Source organism: Argiope bruennichi, chromosome 1 (assembly GCF_947563725.1).
Source record: "Argiope bruennichi chromosome 1, qqArgBrue1.1, whole genome shotgun sequence".
Taxonomy (NCBI): domain Eukaryota; kingdom Metazoa; phylum Arthropoda; class Arachnida; order Araneae; family Araneidae; genus Argiope; species Argiope bruennichi.
In genome coordinates this window covers 86016586-86037702 of record NC_079151.1, presented here as the reverse complement: position 1 = coordinate 86037702, position 21117 = coordinate 86016586, and the positions used below count along the sequence as shown (strand labels likewise).

Sequence of the window (21117 nt, the reverse complement as noted above, 5' to 3'; positions counted from 1 at the left end):
AAACTTACTAATAATAAAAGACTCAGCTTCTAAATCATGACAGTTCCAATTGTTGAAGTGGCATCTGTCAAATGAAAGCATTAACAAGCCACTAATTGATCTAAACATTATAGCACGGTGATGTTTTAGATTTGAGCCATCTATATTTTATTCTTTAAAATATATTCATATTATGACTTGCATATATACCAGATAGAGTGGTCTCTCCAAACTTTCTCGCATACTCTTAATAAAAGTGATCTTCTAGAGAACGCTTTGAATACGCATTGGCGTGCAATAGTTATTAAATATTAATCTTTGATTAGAATTTAATATTTTTACTGAATCTATCGTGCAATCCTTGGCGAGTTATTTGGCGATTAATAATACCCAAAAATCGGGATTAGATGCGTTTTTCCAAACCGACTGAAACAAAAATTTGACACAAAACCGCCCTTGTAATCACAAAATCCCATACCATATTTAACTCTTTGAAGTCGAATGTCTTCTCTCAGCCCTCATTTAAGACGGTGAAACATTGACATTTTATTTATTTAATTAAAATATCTATAGAATGGTAAAAAGATGTAGATTCATTTTTCAGGGGAACTCAACTTAAAACAATTGCATGTATGTATTCCTCTGAGCAATGGATAAGTTCATGTATTAAGTGGATAATTATGCATCGAATTACTTTTCCGAGTGAAAAGAGTTACATATATGTAAGTCATTGCGTTGCGAGTCATCATGTTTACATGATTTTGAAAGTACAGACAGCCAGACGGTCAATCCCTTGTTATATTTGGTTGATAATTTGAAAGGATCTAGATTATAGATGTTAATTCTGTGCATCGAATTTTATCTATTTAGCTCTTTGTTTTGTAGTTATTGTGTTAAATTATATTCGAACAGCTGGACAGACAGACTTCTGGGTGGGTTTTGCTGAAAATTTAATAGAAATCTACAAATTTTATCCATTTAGAACAAAGCGTTTTTGATCTTATTTCGTTTTCCGATCGTTTTTGAAGCGTTATCTTTATCACAGACAGATGGGACATCTTCCAAAAATGTTTTTCGAACTGAAGGAGGTCTAAAAAGTGGAGATTCGTCAAAATATCGGGTTCGAATTTTTTTGACGATTATTATACTTTCTCTATAGTACGTATTACCAAGTAAAATGATGCGTTTAATATCATCACAATACTCGTAAATCTAAACTCGGCAACGAAAAAAAAAAATTATACAATGGGCTTGATTTTTTTTAAAAAAATTATTAAAATTACTGCCAGTATTATATTGGGAGAAAATTCGCATTACTGAAAACTTATATTTTTTAATTTTACAGTGGCCTGAAAACGATTTCCAGGAAATAATATCTCTGAATCTATTGAAAGCAAACGCTAACGAATTGAATAATTTTTTTTAAATCAAAATCTAGGTCTCCGTTCTTTGTTTTTTTTAAAGCACTGTTGCCCAAGCAATAAGTACATGCCAAATATCTTAAGTCCAGTGATCTGCCCTGTAGAGAGTTTTGAACGATTCTTTTTACCACGAATGTTACATAACAGTTTAAAGACAGCAAACTCGGCCTATAAAAATTCTCATGGTGTAAAAAACAGCAGATTAGTACATGCGAGAAAGCGTTTCCTACGTTCAGTTTTAACAAACTTATTTTTATTTATCGTTACAGGTTCAATTACAACAATAATATTTAAAGTGTTGGGAGTATTCAAAGTTCAAAAAAAATTCAATTCCTATGCCTTGATCAGAGGCGGATTTAGTTATTTTGCAGTCCAAGGCAGTGCATATTATAAGGTCCCTCATTTAAAGGTGATCAATTTAGCTTCATATTTCAGCACATTTTTAGCATATTGAGTTTATTTTTGTCCAATCTTCCAAACTGCCCAGCATCTATGTTTGTACGCAATGCAGGGGTGTTTGTGGGACCCCAAAAAATCCCCGGAAACTTTTACGGACTTACTACCGGCATTTTGGAGTTTCGAGAAGGGGGGGGGGGGAGAAATGAAAAATTACAATTATGAAGTATTGAATGACCTAATTATAAAAGTTCAATGAATTACTTTTTTTGCAAAATTAATAACCATAAATTTTCAAACATATAAACTACTACATTTTATGCAAATCTTTTAAATTACCTGAATTAATTCTTTTAAAAAAAATTATCTAATTTCTGCTGCTTTTTTTTTATTTTCTGATGTTTGTGGGCTTGTCTTTCTTTTGTGGTGAACTTCATAATTGCAGGAAGGTTGACTTTTATTTTCCTCATTTACAGTTGAAGAAATTTCCTCGAGAACTGCACATGCAGAGGTAGAAGCAGTTTGCTTTTCTGCTAATGTAGAAGGTTTTTCAGAGACTTTTATAGGTGACTCATCTGAAATACATGTTTTTAAGTCCTCTTGATATGTTTTCCAACTTCTGTTCATATTCAGTAAGAGATCTTTGTGAATTGAATCAGTCATTGGATTTTTTGAGCCATATTTTTCACATGAGGTTTCTTTAGAAGCCATTAAATCATATTTAATAGTCTGCACTGCATCTAGGGAATCAATCTTAAGAGAGGTTCTATAGTCAGTGACAAGTGTATCCATTAAGTTGAATGCACTTTCCACTAATGGGCCATGGAAGCAGCTAAGGCAGGCTTTGACCAATTTAGCCAATGTAGGATACTTATAATCATTTGTGAAATCATCTTTTAAATTAAAAACTTTAGACCAATATTTATCAATTGTACACTTGACTTGATTTCCACTTTCATCAGATGTGTAGAGCATTTCTTTTTTGATATCAATATCACTCTGGTATAACCTTATTTCAGCTTCTACTTTTGACTTTTCATTATCACTAAAAATATGGGACATAAAAGATGATAATTTTTCAAAAGCTAATATTGTACTGGTTTTACCTCTTAGCTCTGGATCTAATGCTGTAAAACTAATTCGATATGAATTTTTAAGGGGTAATTTCTGTTTCATATGCTGAAATTTCTAAATGAAATTCTCTTGCGTACATAAATAAAAAAATATTTCAATAAGCGAAACGAAAAATTTACACGTGCATCAATAAATGAAACGAAAATTTTACACAGCGAAGAAAAAAAAGTTCCGAAGAGATCAATGACAAATAGCTAATACGGCGAAAAATCCCCCTTCTCTACTTATTGGCGCCACGCCAGTAGAGATAAGACCTTTGAACCCAGAGTCACGTTATCGCACATCTGGTCGAACGAAATCTCCCCCTTTTTTTTCTGCCGCGCCTACTTGCCAAAAAGAATCCAGAAGAGAATGTCCGAGAACCGGGGGAATGAGTCATAACTCGCAATAAGGAAAGAACAAAAAAGAAGTTTTTTCCCCCTTTTCACGCATTATCACTGCTTTTGGAGAAAGAAAGGAAAAGTTTTCACCACACACACTGACCTTGCGTTTTCTACTTTAAAAGCAAACAAAATTACCCAGATCAAAATAAATAATTCATTATTATTCCTACTTCCTTTTGAACGACGATCCCCGGAATTTCCGGGGATCGAAGTTCAAAATCCCCGGAATTCCGGGGTTTCCCCGGAGCACAAAACACCCCTGGCAATGTTACTGAAATAGACGCTCGATATTATAAATATCCTAACGATATGAAAACATAATAGGACACAAGAAATTGGCCAATTGTACTCGTTAAAATGCCAATGTAATTTAATCATTCGTACACTTTTTCCCACAAAATATATTTCACGGGTAGGAAAATAAAGTTTCTTAATTGTGATCCTCCATTCAACTTAGCGATCCTAAACAGTCACCTAGTTGGAAATTTGTCAATTACCTTTATTAATTTCCATGTTCTGCATCTCCCAGAATAGGAAATCAATTTTGGAAATATTGTTTTTGATGACAAAAACGCAATAAAATGCAACGAGTTAGTCGAATGATATTCTGGAGTGGACTCGGCAAAATATATCGTCCAATATTTGACACTAGGAACATACTTTAACAAAATCAATACTCTTTTCTTAAAAAACACGGAGCTAAATACAAGAAGCGGCAGCGTACAAAAGAGTTAAAGTGAGCACGCTCCCAATTTAAAAATTCCGCTTCGAAGATGCATAATAAACGCTTCGAGACAATTACAGTGGTAATAACCGGAAGAAAAAAATGTTTGGTTCAAATAAACTACGAATTAGAATTTTACGTACATCTTATATAAAAAGAAAAGTTTGCGAGACTACAGAAAGGAACCAAGAAGCTAGCTAAATCAGTTCTACCCAGATTAGTAATCTATACAACGAAATGAAAGATTTGTTTCAAAATAGTTAACCGTTTTAATAATCAAATGCATGGCAGCAACTATAAGAAGTTTTGCTCGAATTTAAAAAAAAAAAAAAAAACCCAGACGATTTAATGCATTCCATTTATTATTCGATTTGAAATTTCAATACCAAGATAAAGTTAACAATATAACACCCGGAAAGTTAGAAAAGATATATTAAAAAATAGATTTTTGAAGGCAGAAAGAACGTTATTAAAGTATCATTTACATTTTATTTCTTCCAAGGAGGCCAAATTGATAGAAGCAAGAAGGCACGAATGACAGTCGATACGACCGGCTGTAACTTCGCAAGTACACCTGTAATTCGTGCTTCTACAAATTTCGCGATTATAGACATAGGTGAATTGTTCCGTTTTTGAAATAGAATTTTACTACACAGAATTGCTTTTCTGTAACTAAACAATATTCAGAAACTTTGGTATTCTTCACAATTTTTTGTAAAACGTCGTATAATCTCAAAACTATGGCATCCATTAAGCATATTGTTCTGAATTGTCCGCCTGGTAATTCAGAAGCTTGATAAGCCGGAGTAATACAATACACATTGAACATTTATCCTCAATAACATCTTGAGTTGCCCTACAAAGTAAAATAAATATTTGCAAAAGCTTTGGAACGATAATTGCAGCAAAATTAAATGCAGCTTGATAAAATCGGCACATGCAACCATATTATGCTTAATCCGTGGATTAGAGGTGCTATTCAGACTATAAGACTTTTGAACGATGTTTTACAAATCCTGAAGAAGAGTGTAATAATTTCCAAGAAGTAAATTGAAACGATTAAGTCTTTAAAGATCGATATTAAGCTGAAGTAAAATTAAATTTGCCATTTTTTGCCAACAAGCATCAAGGAAAAAAAAAAAAAAATTTACATTGAAGCAGAAAATTTAATGATCCCAGTCAAGTTGAAAAAGCATCTAAAGATTTCCAGGTACACAGAAATATTATAAGACACAGACAAGTTAAATCGGAAGGCAAGTTTGCTTTTTAAGCATATTTCAAAAAGGTTTCTTAAGATTTAGATTTCGATTTAGATGGCTTCTTTTTTGACTGTTTATCTTGATCGGTTCCTTTATCGGATTCTTCCTGGGATGAATGTTCAGCTATCGTTTCAGGATCCGTTCGCAGCTTTTCGAAATCAAACTCCGTCTTTTTATCTTCCGTCAGCGGAACGCACGTCAACAAAGAAAGAACATCGTTTGCTTCCGATAGTTCGGTCGAGGAACAAACATAGGAGTAGACATCGCTAGATTTCTTCTTAACCGATTTCATAATCTGTTTCAGGAAAGGGACATTCAATGCCGGTTCCAGAACATTTATGAGATCTATTGGAATCAATTTAAAGTTCTGAAGATTTTCTACATTCGACTCCGCAGCAAATGGAGATTCCTTATTTCTCGCCTGAATTATCAGAAATTCATCGTCGGTCCAGTAGCCTGCCAGAAGGGGAACAAGTGGATCATCGACGTTGTATTCATAAGTGCAATCTCGGCTCCATTTGAAGTTGTCCTCTCCCAAAATTTTGCTGTCATGTTGCATGTGGATTTTCAGGCGACCGTCGTACTCGACCTTGACCTCCTCGATAACAAGACCACTTACATTCAGGATGACGCTATTATCGGCTTTGGTTGGCTCACTACAGAAGCGGCTCTTCTTGTTTTCCCATCCACAATAACTGTCGAGTAAAGGAGACAGAACAGCAGGATTGCCTGTGAACTTAGCGGCTGCATGTGCCACCAATCTCATATAATCATTCATAATAGCGTTGTAAAATATTTAATCAGGCGAAAATTAGAAGAAACTTCCACAGTAACTTATACTTTCCGATATCGATCAATAAATAGGTGATGATAAGCAAGGTGAGAAGCGCGCGCACATTCGTATATGCCATCACAATGTGGTTGATTGATTGATTTGATAGATTAACATCCATTTCGATATTATACAAGGTCTATTGTTTGCAGACCTCGTAATTTTAACCCTTTGCACTCGGAAAAATAATTCGATGCATAATTATTCACCTAATACAAAGATTAACTTATTACTCTGAAAAATAAATATATATAATTGTTTCAAAGCGAATTTCTTCGAAAAATTAATCGACATCTTTTTACCATTCTGTAGGCGTTTTTAACAATCAAAATTGGAAAGTAAATAAATAAAAATGATGCACCGTCTTGAATGGTGGATGAGAGACACCATCCGAGGGCGAAGGGTTAAATCAGTCATGGATGACGACAACAAAATCTGGGTCCCATTACATTTTACAAATTCTCGATGGAAAAGGTTCTGAAACCAAAACCGAGACCATCAGAAGCCTTTTTTTCTGGCTTTCGAGATCACAGTGTGCTTCATACTTTTTTGTTTGTTTTTCTGACATTATTCCTTTCGGAACTATAGCTTAAACTATAAAATTTAGTATTGCAATTAACTGACAAAATGTGCCTGCATTTGCGACTTCGATTCCAATGTTAACGGTGAATATTTGGGTTGATATATTTTCATATCCTTTTTAGGAGACTGTTCTTACACAGCCATACTAATTGTTTTGATGAATTATGAAAAAATACCCAATATCAGGGATGTGAATTTCTGAAATTTTTTTTTGGTCAAATATTACCATTGAAAACATGCCTGAGAAGAATCTTATGGTGATGAAATCCTAAATATGTTTTCATACCAACGCGAGATGTTACTAGATTATCGCATTCAATTAGCTATTTTCATTGGATTAGCACAATAATAGTTGGTGACGCCTGTATTAAACATATCTAGCCCCGATGACGATTGTTTGTGCAAAAATAAATGACCATGCTGCTCGTTTTCAATAAAAAGTAAAAATGTACTTATAGTCAACTTAACGAATTCTATTTGAAATACAGTTGTTCATTTAATTAAAAGGACCAAACAATTGTGCATAAGACCGAAGACCAAGAATAAGCACTTTGGTTTTCGTAAAAAGTTCTAAACGGAGATTACTTGAGAAATAAAAAAATATATATTTCAAATCTGAAGTTACAATGCGTTTCTTTTATAGAATTAGTTTATTTCCGCTTTCATTATCTTATCATCAATACTCCAATAATTCTAATTGCAATTACTAAACATAATTTTAAAACAAAGAATGCTAAATATTTTTGAGTAAAAATTATCATACAACGTTTTGGCCAAACATTAAGTTGTGATTTCAAATATTTTATGATATATCTAGCTTATAATATATAATTTCATATGATATACCTATTAATGAGATTCTCTAAAATGCTCATTAATTTGATGACTATGATTTTATTCAATTTCAAGCAGCGTAACGGATTCACATTGTTCAACTGATTTCATAGTTAATTTTTAATACAACTCGTGTCTTAAAATGCCATGTTGAATTTTAGAACATAAGATAATTGATTAATCATAAAAAAAATTTAATAACATTTATGTTTTAAAATCGCAGCATGGGAATCGATGGATTATAACCACCAAAAATAGAAATTTATAGCTATATAATAATAGTAAGATGTAAAGCAAATGAAGTATCGATAAGAAGATTTCGTTTTTAAAAAAATTTAATACTTATTTAGTAATTTCAAAAAAGCAAAATTCTTCGCTAGGTTTATTGAAAAATATAGCTTACTAAAAATAACATCACATCACAACATTCCAGCTTAATTTTATTGAAAAAACAGTTAGGACTTTCTGGTCAAAGTGATATTTTAAAATTTATTATAATGAACTTAAATCGTAACTGTAAGTTTAAGACTGTAGAGTAGTTAATAGTCAGTAAACTATTGAATTAGTTACTCAGATATGAAGAAAAACTGCATCTTAATTTTCCTTTTTACAATATATTTGTCACCAAATAATTGATTATTCTTTAAATAATCTATGCTCAAATAATTATTATTAAACAATCGTGTAATTATTATTCATGAAAGAAAAAAAAAACTGCTGAAAAGGGGGAAAAAAAAGGTAACAAAGATAACTTAAATAATCTGCCTATATATCTATCTCTCTATATACAAGATGATTATTTATACCTCTTTTGATACAAATCGATAGTTTTTGTTCGATTTTGAGCAAATTTAACACAAGTGCTCTACAAGAAGGTCATTGTCAAAGATAGACTGATTAAAAGTTAAGTAAATTTTTGGGTGTCTTTCATAGTATCAATTATCTTAACACTAACTCAAAAAAAGGAATTATTAAATTATGGCAATTTTATATCAAACATTTTTTTCTGATTTTAATAAGTTTAATTTGGCAGATAATCCTAATTGTTATGATGTAATTTCAATGAATTTAATTATTTCATCAAACCATTTAATCATGTTTTTATCAGTGCTAAAATTAACATAAAAATTGATTTCTTTAAATATTTAAAACAAAGCTTTGATTTCATAATATATACATTTTTTAAAAATTTTACAAGCAGCATTTGTAGTAAACTATTTATATTTTTTTATTCTTATCAAAGAAAAATTTGAAATTTGAAATAAATGCATTCCATGTTAATGGTGTAACAGCCAAGAAAGTCAATATTTCCAGTGAATGAGTTGGTCGCTAAAGGCAGCTAGTTTAATATAGTTTTCAGTTGTCGCCAGCTGTCTCTTTATAATTAGTAATGCCGTTCTGTAATTATTTGGAACCGAGATATTTAAGTGAACAATTGAACGTTTTCTAATTAATCTAATGGTGTGTGAGTTAATTGCAATATGCCTGAAAAAATCATAAATCTATCTAGAACAAGTTGCATGTTTCGATAAATAAGCCTATTGTTAAATAATCAGATTATTTGTATTAATTTGAATCACTCAATTACTCTTCTACATATATAAAATTTACAAAAAATATAGTTTTTATTGTTGCAGTACAAAATTATATGGTAATATTAATCCCTGTTCATGAGCAAAATAATCTTATGTGTTTGCAAATATGTCAGCTGCAAAGATAATAGCTATATATGTCTTCATTATCTAATAATAAACAAGAATGTCAGTGTGTGTTTGTGTGCTGCCTACAGGCCAGGTCATTTGACCTGCAACTACCAAATTCAGTACATATATATACATTAGAAGGAAGAAATATGTATCTCAAATGGTTTTTAAAAAATTTCAATTAAAAATTAAACTGAATTTCTACATATTTCCATGATAACTTCTAAAAATATAATTGCACAAAATAAACTTTAAACAGTATCAAAATTTTTAAAAAAATTGTCATTTTAATGATATCAATTTAATAATTGTGCAAGTTTTTCCTGAATTTTACAAAGAAAGGATTCTGTTTAATATAATTGTAATTTACAAGATGAATAAAAAAGTAAAGTTATACTGCCACGAAATTAAGAAGATAGATGTAATATAAATTTATATTATACCAGAATTATTCAGAATAAAAACTGATGCTAACAAGTTGTCTTTCAGAAAATTAATTAAATAGGATAATCTTCATCTGTAATTAATACAAATTAACTTGATTATAGTGGACATAAAATATCAATATATATATATGTTTCATAATTTACAAAAACAACTGAAATGCAATAAATCATTTGAAGAATCAATTAGGTTTTTGAAGCCACAATACATAGTTCAGTTATTCCACAGTTAGCTCAATAAGCAATAATTCTGATATCTATAAAATTTAACCAAACAATAATTTACTATCATTTCAATTACCCCACAATCTAAAATTGTAATCTTTTTATTTTTTTCAACTTGTTCCTTTTTAAAAGAATAATCAAACTTTCAAAAATGTGTTATTTTGCAAATCACCTAGTATATTTCTTAAGACAATTTTTAATTTCGTATAGTTGTCACAAGGAGGGTTTTTAAGTGTATAATATAATTAATGCATAAAAGAGAACAAAATATATTTTATAAAACTTTTTAATTTAAAATTATTAATTTAAAAAAATATTAAATTATAAGCACCCACATAATTTTCTTTATAAATAACATGCACACTTTAAAAAAATCATCATACAAATCATAAATATCTATAAATAATCAGTATATTTCATAAATAATAACTAAAAATTTGAAATATTACTATTACATATATGAATTATGCAAAATATATTGAAAAATGTCAGAAATGAAATAAATATCGCTGGAGGGAGAACAATGTAGTAGTGATTTTTATTATTATGCATTCAGCACTTTTGAAATAAATAAAATATTATTTATAACATAACAATATTAATAGTAAAATTAAAGTTACACCTTTTTAACATTTACTGTTTGACATCTCATGAAAACTTATCTTTTATTTACATAAAGAAGTCCATAGTAAAAAAAGTAGAAACAACAGCTTTAGATTGCATTTAACATATTTGCTTGAAAACCAAAAGAATGATAAAAAAATTATTTTCATATGATTTATGACATCTCATAAAATACAGCACATAATTGCATGGTCCTTCAATGTGCTCATTATCAGTCATATTTGAAAAACAAAGAATTCTTGATTATATAACGTATGTGGTATGCTTCAATCAATATATCCAAATACACATGAGCTGCAGAAATGCTCAACTTTGCCAAATCAGGACAATCTAATCTTCCAAGCACAGCAGATACAATATTTTTAACATATTAAAAAGTGAAATAATTTAGAAAATTAGAGGGTTACTGAATCTATAGGTTTAATCTGTATAAATCACAACCACGAAGTTCCCGAGTAAATAGAACAAAAGGGAACGGAAATGATGACCTATTATATTAATGTTTTCCAACATTAATACAAATGAATTTTTTTTTAAATCAATATCTACACATTTTTGCAATAAAATCTCCATTTAGGTTTTAACAAACTATAATTAACATAAAAAGCACAGTTTTCAAAAACCTAATGATTTCTAACAAGATTTTTTAGATATTTGGCAAATGCATGATTCATTTTTTATGGTTAACTTTTTAACATTCAAAAAATATTCCACACTAGCAAATATAAATAAAATTTTGATTAATTCAAAACTGGGAAAATATTTTAATGATCTAAACATCCTGATGTTTTAAAAGTATAAAAACCAATTTTCAATGAAAAATATAATGTTGATTTTCTTAGGAAAACATTAAAAATAACTAGATAATTAAAAAAAAAATGTTCATTTCAAAGATTTTTTTTAAAAATTGAACAGAAAAAAATTTATAAACTTATAAATAAAATAAAATAAAATAACAACCACATGAAACTCAACAATTTCTTTTACTTATTTCATTAATAATTTACATTTCAAAACAACAATGCTTACATTCAAGAGTTTATACGCAAGCGTACTTTCATAAATAATGTTCTCTGTTTTCTGCTACACTTGACATATTATGTTCAATATTTAAATATATATCAACAACAACAGAAAAAAAAAATTGCTCAAACCATCCTGTATGAATATTACATACTATTCTCAAGACGTTAAAAAAAAAAAAAAAAAAAAAAAAGAAACATTATTAGAGAAGCATTATTAAAATGAGAACAGGAATTAAATAAACAAATAAATAAAATGCTTGTACTTGTTTTTATCTTCCTGACAGCATAAAATTCTACTTTATTTTATTTAATTTAACTTTAATATTTTACAACTGATGAATTACAAACAGCTATTTGACAGACTACATGTTCAGGAAATTAATAGAGATTTCTGAAATTTTTTTAAACAATATCAAACTTTTGTAATTTCTTTCAATAAAAAAGACTTTTTTGCAATTGAGTTGCAAGGCTAATAAACTATCCAAATGAAGCTAAAACTTAATACAGATAAAAAAAGATTAATATAGGAATTAGAAAACAAAAATGATAGATACCTTTATACATATTTACAATACGAAAAAAGTTATTTATCAATACACATATTAAATAAACAAACAGAAAATATTGAATAATATGAGAAAGAATATCTAATTGCTTTAAAAGCGAATGAAGCTAGTAACACAGACAGAAAAATCTAAATTATGAAAGTTCACTGGACATTAATTACAGCATACTCATATCTTATTTAATTACCTTTCAGCATAATGTTTTCCTGGCAGAACATATTAAATTCTTTTAACAAACAAATGGAAAATTGAATTCTCAAACTTAGAAGTAAAATGAACTTTTCACAATTAACAGGTTTTCATATCAAATTCTAAACTAATTAGTAGTAATACTCACATTGTAAAAGTGCAGTATGCGAAAGGAAAATTTTTAATAAAAGTAGGATTTAATAAATAATTATTTAGTCAAATTTTGCATGCCAAATAAAACTCCAAATTGAAAACAAAATAATTTGTTAAAATATATTTGTATTTTAGAAATTCAAATAAGATATTTTATTTTATAAAAAAAGTAAAGTCATTTAATATCTCTGTATCAAAAGTACTGGAAAAGGACTGATATATAACTAATTCAATGCACCATGAATTATCCTGTCATAAGCTCTTCAGGCAAGAACCCACTATCACCAATAGCATATACACCTACACGACCAGAAGGAACTATAACAACCCAAGTCATGCTGCAGTGATGTAGCTGAAATCGTAACCATGCTTCAGGTGGAAACTGCAGTAATCTAAACAATAAAATAATGATGTTTCAATTTATTTTTCATAATAGAACATGAAAAAGGACAAAATTCTTAAACTAAAGAAGCTCTATTCAGTTATTAACAAATGCTTTTTTTTTAAAAAAATCCGTTATCATCAGATGTAATTTTTTAAACTTTTTTTAACTGCCAAAAAAATCTAACAGTTTTCTTCTCAGAGCATGCTGTGTCCCTTTTAATTATGAGTCATATCCCTCTCTTCTATTCTTAGAATTAATCAAATAAATCTCATTAAAGTTTTCTGATAAAGTGATTAAACAAATTTAAAAAAAACTTTCTAAGATATTGAGAAAAAAAACTGATATAAAAACATTGTACATGAACATTATTACAAAATTTAATAGCATTCTTACATTATACGGTTTTATTATTTCATTTTTTTGAAATATAATAAACTTTGTTCTGAAAATTTTTCTTTTGTTACATTTACTTAAACTATTACCAAAATTGCCCAGCAATGCTTGAAGTTTCACATTACTTATATTGATTTAATAGGACCCTAATGATGATGCAATATTAAAGATAGCATATTTCTTATGTATTATTTTGCATACAATCACCTATCTCATTAGCTAAAATGATACTTATTGATGACTATATGAAGAGCTTTTTACACTTCAAATGCAAAACTGTAAAAGCACAATACAAAATATCAAAATGAAAATATATACTTACCTACAAATGAAATAACGAATAACATTTGCATGACAGACTATAATTTCATAACTGTCAGATGTCTGGTTCACATCTGCTCGATGGAAATGTTTCTTAAATGCAGCTTCAATTCGTGATCCATCTTTAATATAAAGCTGAAGGACGAAAAAATGTAACAACATAATTGAAACATTGTAAAAGCTATATGAAATATTTGTCAAGACAATTGTATACAAAAATAGACAATATTAAATGCATCAGAATTTCTCATCTTTGTAAGTTACATGAAATATGTATTTTAAAATGCTAAAGTAAATAGATGTTATAGAATTAACTACAGTTCAACAGTCCAGTTGAATTATTAACTACAGTTCAACAGTCCAGTTGAATACAATACCTTCGAAAATTTATCAATAGAATTTCATTCCACAAACCCCTCAGGATGAATGATACATATGTGCATTTGGGTTAGATTCTTCTTAAAACCCAATGCATGACCCTTCTTAAAACAATTGCATTTCAGTAGAAACTGTCCAAAAGCCGACACGAAGTGGGGGATGCATCGAGATTTTGGAATGAAATTATTTTTATTTAGATGGCATTACTAATCCATGTTTTTTTTTTCTTCTTTTTTTTCCAGAAGATTAGTTCCATATATTAATATTTCTCTCTCCAAAGTCAGAATGGAAGTGGACAAGTATCTGTGAATCGTAGGTTATCGTAAATATAAATTTTTTGCTAATGTAAAGAGAAATACATGCTCATTTTCAAGCGACTGTTATAATGATCTCTCATTTAGAATAAGAAATTATTCTAGCAAGGGCTTTATCCTCTTGGTTTCATTTGTGCAGTCATGGCTACAAAACCACTCTTGTTTTCATAGAGTAGATGGGAGTATGTAAATGTATAAATGATCTGAATTTTTCTGATGACAGCAACAAAATATTCAATTATTTATGGTAAAACAGATTACTAAAAACTTAGAAATGCATAGTATACTCAAAACAAACAAAAAAAAAACCCAACAATAAATTGCCTATGAATATAATTTGTGTAATGTTGGTCTCTACAATGATCTGCATTTTAATTTTTTTTTTTCTTATGGCTTTAAAGTACTAATTATTACAATTTTTAAAAAAAATATTGCAGTTGTTTTTTCCTTAAGACTTTATATTTTGCATCAATAATCTAATATTAATTTAAACATTATAAACAATAAAATATTACATATTTTTTTAATATTAAATATAAAGTAATTTAATATTTTAATCATAATTAAAAATAAGATATCTAATGTCAAATATTTAAATGTAATTTCTATGCAAAGGGTACTTTCTGCATAATAATGTGTAAATTTTTACGAAATATATGGTGCATTAGGCTTAGTAGAAGAAAATGTTCTGGCCAGTTGGTTTTTACCAGATCCCATCCTATAGAAACAGTTTTTAGTAAAAAAAAAAAAAAAAAGTAAATAAAAAAAAATACAAGTGTAAATAAAAGTATAAAAATTTAATAATACAGTGATAATTTGATAAAATAAAGTTCCTAATAAAATGCAAAAAAAATTATATTAGTTTAGTTATTATATCACACAGCTTAGTTTTATTCGTAAAAGAATCATTATATATTCATTCTTCCAAAATATTAAACAAGAAAGTTTTTACAGTTATTATTCAGTTCTCTTTATGTGTTAATATTGGAAAATTGAAATGCAGACATTATATAATACATTGAGCAGTGTTTCTTTTTATCTCATAATGTAGCTTGATTCGTTAAAGTAAGTCTTGAGCTTGATATATGTAAAAGCAAACATGCACCTTCACTTCATTTTTTTCTATCACTGCCATGATTTTTCTTTTCTCACATTTAAAGTACTTTATTCCTTCACCCCCTCCCCTCCCTTCTCTCTCTTGCTTAAAAAACAAAGAAGCAAGTTTTATTTTAAGAAAAGCTGCTTCAGAAATCAAAGTACTAAGAACAGTAATGTTTTTTTATTACTGAAATATTTATATTCATAATAAGTGATATATAGGTGTATTGTTATATGTTAAGTACAAATCATTAAGTTTGTTTCGTAATGAAATTTTATATTAAAATATGCATAAAATAATAATATTTTAGAGAATTATAGAAGAATTTTTTGTCAAAAAATTTGATAGTAAAGAAACTGTGTCTTTCCTATTTGTTTTCTAATTTAACAAATTTCTGAAATAATCTACTAGATATTTGTAACTTAAGTATATTCTTGCAATTTTATTAAAAAGATATTTAGAGTGAAAAAATATGGAATTTTTAAAAGTGTAGCAGCCGTTTAATGATGTATACAGCAGCAAAGGGGGAAAAAAAATGGCAGCTCAATTTAAATTGTATGTTAAGCCAAATAATATATTCATTTCTCAATTCATTCCTTCATTTTGTTTCTCTCCTTAAGAGTTTTAAACTTACATTTTTTTATTGAGTAAATAGAGCAAATTATCTACTTAGTAGAGCAAAAAGAAAGGATTAGTTACCTCATCAGGAAAACTCCAACTTTTTGAAGGGGGTTCAGGTTGTACAGGAAATCCTTCTCTTAGCAGATCACAATTTTCGACAGGTAGATCAGGAAAAAATTTATGTATAATATCAGAGGTTTCTCTAGCACGAGTCATTGTTGACCGAATCATCTTGGTATAATTGAATTTCAAATCCTTCAGTCGCTGTCCAACTAACTCAGCCTGTTTTTTACCTAAAAATATAATTTAATAAAAACAAAGCTGCAATAAAAATACAAAATAGACACTTGTTAAAATTATTCTGTAATATTTATATAGCAATGAAGTATCATGCAGAAATATTGCTTCAAAATATATTGATCCCAAAAATTTGATATTGAAAGTTAAAATTAGAGGCAAAAAAAGGGAGGGGGCAATTTAAATTCTACAAAATTTATGGTGATTTCTACGGGGAAACTCACCTATAGTAGTCAGACGTCGATCAGAATCACCTTTAGCTGTAATATCATACTGTCCATGTCTGATAAGGAAAATATGTCTTCTTGCAGTAGGCATAACGGTGGTCTTTTTTTCATTGATTTCATTTTGATTAGTGTCATCATCAGCTTTCACTAGACTAGAATAATCACGACTAAAATAACAGAAAAGATATAGCATGAAATAATGAAAAAAATTAGTAAAATAATATAATTAAAATATTGGAAGTGAGCAAATAAACCAAAACACACATACGTTAAATTAATATTAAAATTCTGTAATAAAGAAAAGGATTTGCCAAGTTACTATAAAATAAAGTTTAATATATATATATATATATATATATATATATATATATATATATATATATATATATATATATATATATATATATATATATATATATATATATACAGGGTGTTTATAAAGTCCCGGAACCATTTTGATGTTTAATAACTCATAAAATAATAAAGATATAAACACACTTATGACATTTATTGATGGAATAACTCATATATTTTCCTTTTCAGGTTTGAATATTTTTACTTTTGTAAGTATCGTCTGCGCGTGTGGGTAATTTCAGATAATTTCATTTTCCAGTCTAAATATCTGTACTTTTCTAAATATTGTCTGCTTATTAATTGCATTTTTCTCTCTTTTTGTTTTTGTCAACTATTGCAATGTTATGTTTACTTTTGATATGTTTGTTCTATGTAGTACTTTTGTATGTGATGTTTTATTCGAGTGGATATTAAGGAGAATGCATACACCACAAGAGAAAGCACAGATTTTATGGTGGTTCATAGAAATGAAATCGATAGTGCAAGCACAGAGAAATTACAGAAGAATTTACCAAAAAGATCCTCCATCCAAAAACAGCACCTTGCGGTGGAAAAAGAATTTTCTAGAAATTGGAAGTATCGAAGATAAGAAACGTTCCAGACGTCCTTGCACAAGTGATTTTGATGTTGAGCGTGTCAGAGAGACATTTTTACACAATCCTAGAATATCTGTGAGATCAGCGGCAACAGAATTGGATATGCCAATTTCGACGGTGTACAAGGTTATTAAGAAAAAATTAAGACTGCATACATACAAAATTCAAATTGTTCAAGTTTTGGAACCGAACGATAGACCTAGGAGGATGGCCTTTGCAACAGATATGCTAAGGAGGATAGAAGATGCTGCTGATTTTCTGAAGAGCATAATGTTCTCCGATGAAGCATCCTTTCATGTTTCTGGCATTGTTAATCGCCATAAAGTGCGCAAATGGCTCTGTGGATGCCGACATGCTTGTCGCTACCTGGCGTGAAATTGACTATCGACTTGATATTCTCCGTGCGACGAAGGGGGCACACGTGGAAGTTCATTGACAAGGGTCATGAAACTTTTTGAGTCTATTTAACCATTTATGTTATTAATTTAAATCTATCTTTATTATTTTATGAGTTATTAAACATCAAAATGGGTCCGGGACTTTATAAACACCCTGTATATATAATATTTATGAATATCAATGAATTATTGAAAAATTATGGTAAAATACTTCATTGTAAAGCTAAAAAAATGCTTTACAAACTTTTAAATCTAAAATTACCCTATTAATTTTGTGCCTGCAATTGGTTTTTATTTACTGTAAAAATTTTATAGGAAATTCCTAAAAGTTTTGGACATGATCACAATATAATCATTTATTTCTTCGATTTTTTCAAAAATGTGGTATCACTATATATTGAAAATAACAATAAAATTACAAGTTTTATAATTATATTTAGTTTTATAAGTAAAATTATAAATTTACAACCATAAAATTACAAGTATTATACTGAACAAGTATTATACTCAAGTATAATCTGAAACTTCAAGAAGGCAAGGAAGTATATTGAAGAAAAAATAAATTCACTTTTAGATAAGAAATAAAATTTTGCATATTATCTAAAAATATCACAGATAAAAATGAACGGTATAGCTAACTAAAACATGATTTGATTTGATAATCGTCTGTTATAGAACAATATAATAAATTACTCAATAACTTTAATTTAATTTCTTCAAAGAATGGTTAAACTTGAAAAAGCATAATTTTTCACCAATTACTAAGAGATAAAAACATGAGGAGAAAAGAATTACCTGTCCCAATTATGGTCCCATTTTACTGAAGGCTCATAATTAGTAGTCCAAGCCATTTTTACGGTTTTTTTCTCATTATGAAAATAACTAAATAATCCTAAAACAACTCCACTGCCAGCAATGGCATACAGCCACTTAGATCGATGCAAAGCCATCTTCGGTCCAAGTACAATAAACTAAAATGAAAACAATAAGAAAGCATATTGTATTCAAGAAAATTGTTATTTATTTTAAACTGTATTCTCCCATTTAAATAATTTTAAATTATTACAACATTTACATGGCAGATACTAAGAGACAGTTAAAGTTTATTTACAATTCAAAATCGGAAGTAACAAAACCACACATGATATTTAAACAATACGTAAGAACTAAACTAAAAAATACGATATGCCAAGTTCAATTTTTATGACGGAAATATTTTTTAATCTAAAAGCCGATGATGATAATTTCGGGTTAAATAGTTGATAAATAAGGCACTCAAAGGCCGTTCGCGATTTTTATGATATACATTAAAGTTGCTTTTAAATTTTCTTTCATTAACGGTTTCAGTTCAGCAACAGTTCCAGATTCCATTTTATAATAGAATCTGGGGAAAAAGAAAAAAAAAAGTACTGTTTGAACGCTAATATTACAGTATTGCAATTTAGTAAAAGGATTATATAAAATATTAAAGATAGCAAAAGTTGATATTAAGGGAATAGCAATAATTTTATGCCTATTAAAACTGTACAACTCGAATATATTCTGCTTTGTATATGAAAACCTTATATATTTAAAAAATATGCTCAAATCAGGAAAAAGAAAACTATAGTACTGTTATTTTTCTGGAAACCACAAATAGTATACTAGGTGGAACTTATAAAAAATAATTTATATATAACTTCAACCTCTCAGCAATATAAATATTTTCATGTTTGTTCCAATAGAACAGAAATGATAAGGTAATAAACAATAGTTTTTGTCAACAAAAAGCCGTACTGTTACAGAATTGCCAGATTTCTTTTATAAATTTGATCTGAAAACTGTTTGGAAATAATCTTTTTCCGATATTAATTTTCAAAAAGTTTAAATACTTTTGTTTTTTTACTTTCTCGTACACGTGGTATAAAGGAAATATAGTTATCGTCAAAAAAATTCGAAATCAAGATTTTGTCGAATTTCCACTTTTGAGACCACCTTAAGTTCGAAAAACATATTTTTGGAACATATCCGCCTATCTGTCTGTGGCAAAGATAGCTCAGAAACGCTTTCAGTTAGGCGGATGAATTTGGTGTACGATCTTTACACAAAACTTGTAGATTTCTATCAAATTTTGATCAAAATTCGTTCAGAGAAGTCTGACTATCGAGCTGTTCGATTATAAGTTAATGTGATAACTATAAAACGAAAAGAGCTAGATGGATAAAATTCTATAGTTCACATTTACAATCTATAGTGTAGACATCTGTCAAATTTTGAGCTAAATCCAATGGGGGAGATCATCGGTCAGCTTGTATTTTCAGAAACATACAATAGCAGTAACTCAAAAACACAATAAGTTAAATATATTAAATTTGTTATGGGATTTTGTGACTAAAAGTGTAGCTTAGCAAGCAAATTTTAGTTTCAAACGATTAGAAAAAACATGTAGCGATTGACGATAGCAAGGACCGAACTCGCAATGTTTGGGTTCGTAGCCGAGTAACACGGCCACAAGATAAAAGTGATTACTCGTGTCTCGTAGCTGTTATCTGGCTTATAAAGCTTCACCACAAGCACATCTAAAATATTTATTTGATTTTTGGATGTTATTGACTGCATGCCGGGAATTAATCGCCAAATAACTCTCCAAGGGTGACACATTGATTCAGAAAAAATGCTAAAATTACGCCAAAGGTAAATATTTGGTACTATTGTACGCCAATGCCATGCAAAGCGTTCTCTGGTATAACGTCTTTATTAAAGCGAGAAAGTTTTGGGGAGACAACTCACGATGGTATTCCGCTAATTTTAAAATAATGTTTATTTGAAAATCTAGGGGCACAAATGAAAGTAGAATATTAATCGCATTTTAAACTGAAAAATATAAATAGATAAATAAAAATAAAGACAATCCATAAATTTACAACCATCTCTCCAACCAGATATATAACTTATGAAAGGTGCAGCGCAATGAACGGATGCACTCAAAATTTTACATAGTACTTTCGATATCTGTATTATGGACAAGGATTAATTCATTTCCGTTGCACAGACTTCGGACAGTCACCAAACAAAATCTTGATTTGGGGCAGGAATGTTGAAAGTTCGAAATCCGATTCCACTAAAGATCCGCCGAGCACTCATGTCTGTTCGGGGCTTCACCAGAAAAATAGCAATTCCTAAAACGATTTTACTGCTTTCTCAGAGGCCCCGGCCTGTTACAGAAATCTGACTATGTGGGACGAACGCCTATCAATTGGTGTGAAATTCATATTAGATAGGC

At 29.1% G+C, this 21117-nt stretch overlaps 1 protein-coding gene across 2 annotated transcripts; it reads right to left on the bottom strand.

Annotated features, from left to right (window-relative positions):
* Positions 1 to 9575: 9575 nt before the first annotated feature.
* On the bottom strand, positions 9576 to 19629 carry LOC129977740 (serine/threonine-protein phosphatase PGAM5, mitochondrial-like). Of its 2 annotated transcripts, none has more exons than XM_056090583.1 (6): positions 19541 to 19629; positions 18651 to 18826; positions 16505 to 16674; positions 16062 to 16276; positions 13573 to 13706; positions 9576 to 12864 (listed from the first exon to the last, which is right to left on the bottom strand). In XM_056090583.1, the coding sequence occupies exons 2-6, from the start codon at positions 18803 to 18805 to the stop codon at positions 12717 to 12719; spliced, it is 822 nt and encodes a 273-aa protein (XP_055946558.1). In that variant the 5' UTR covers positions 18806 to 18826; positions 19541 to 19629; the 3' UTR covers positions 9576 to 12716. The 2 variants fall into 2 exon arrangements, with proteins under 2 accessions (XP_055946558.1, XP_055946557.1); XM_056090582.1 differs by having other exon boundaries at positions 9577 to 12864; positions 19468 to 19622.
* Positions 19630 to 21117: the final 1488 nt, after the last annotated feature.

Bases quoted from the DNA above. Each gene is read 5' to 3' on its own strand.
- LOC129977740 (XM_056090583.1), bottom strand. From the start codon at position 18,805: ATGGCTTTGCATCGATCTAAGTGGCTGTATGCCATTGCTGGCAGTGGA. The intron at 16,675-18,650 runs GTAATTCTTTTC...CTGTTATTTTAG, and splicing joins TGGGACCATAATTGGGACAG to TCGTGATTATTCTAGTCTAG. The intron at 16,277-16,504 runs GTGAGTTTCCCC...TTATATTTTTAG, and splicing joins TCGACGTCTGACTACTATAG to GTAAAAAACAGGCTGAGTTA.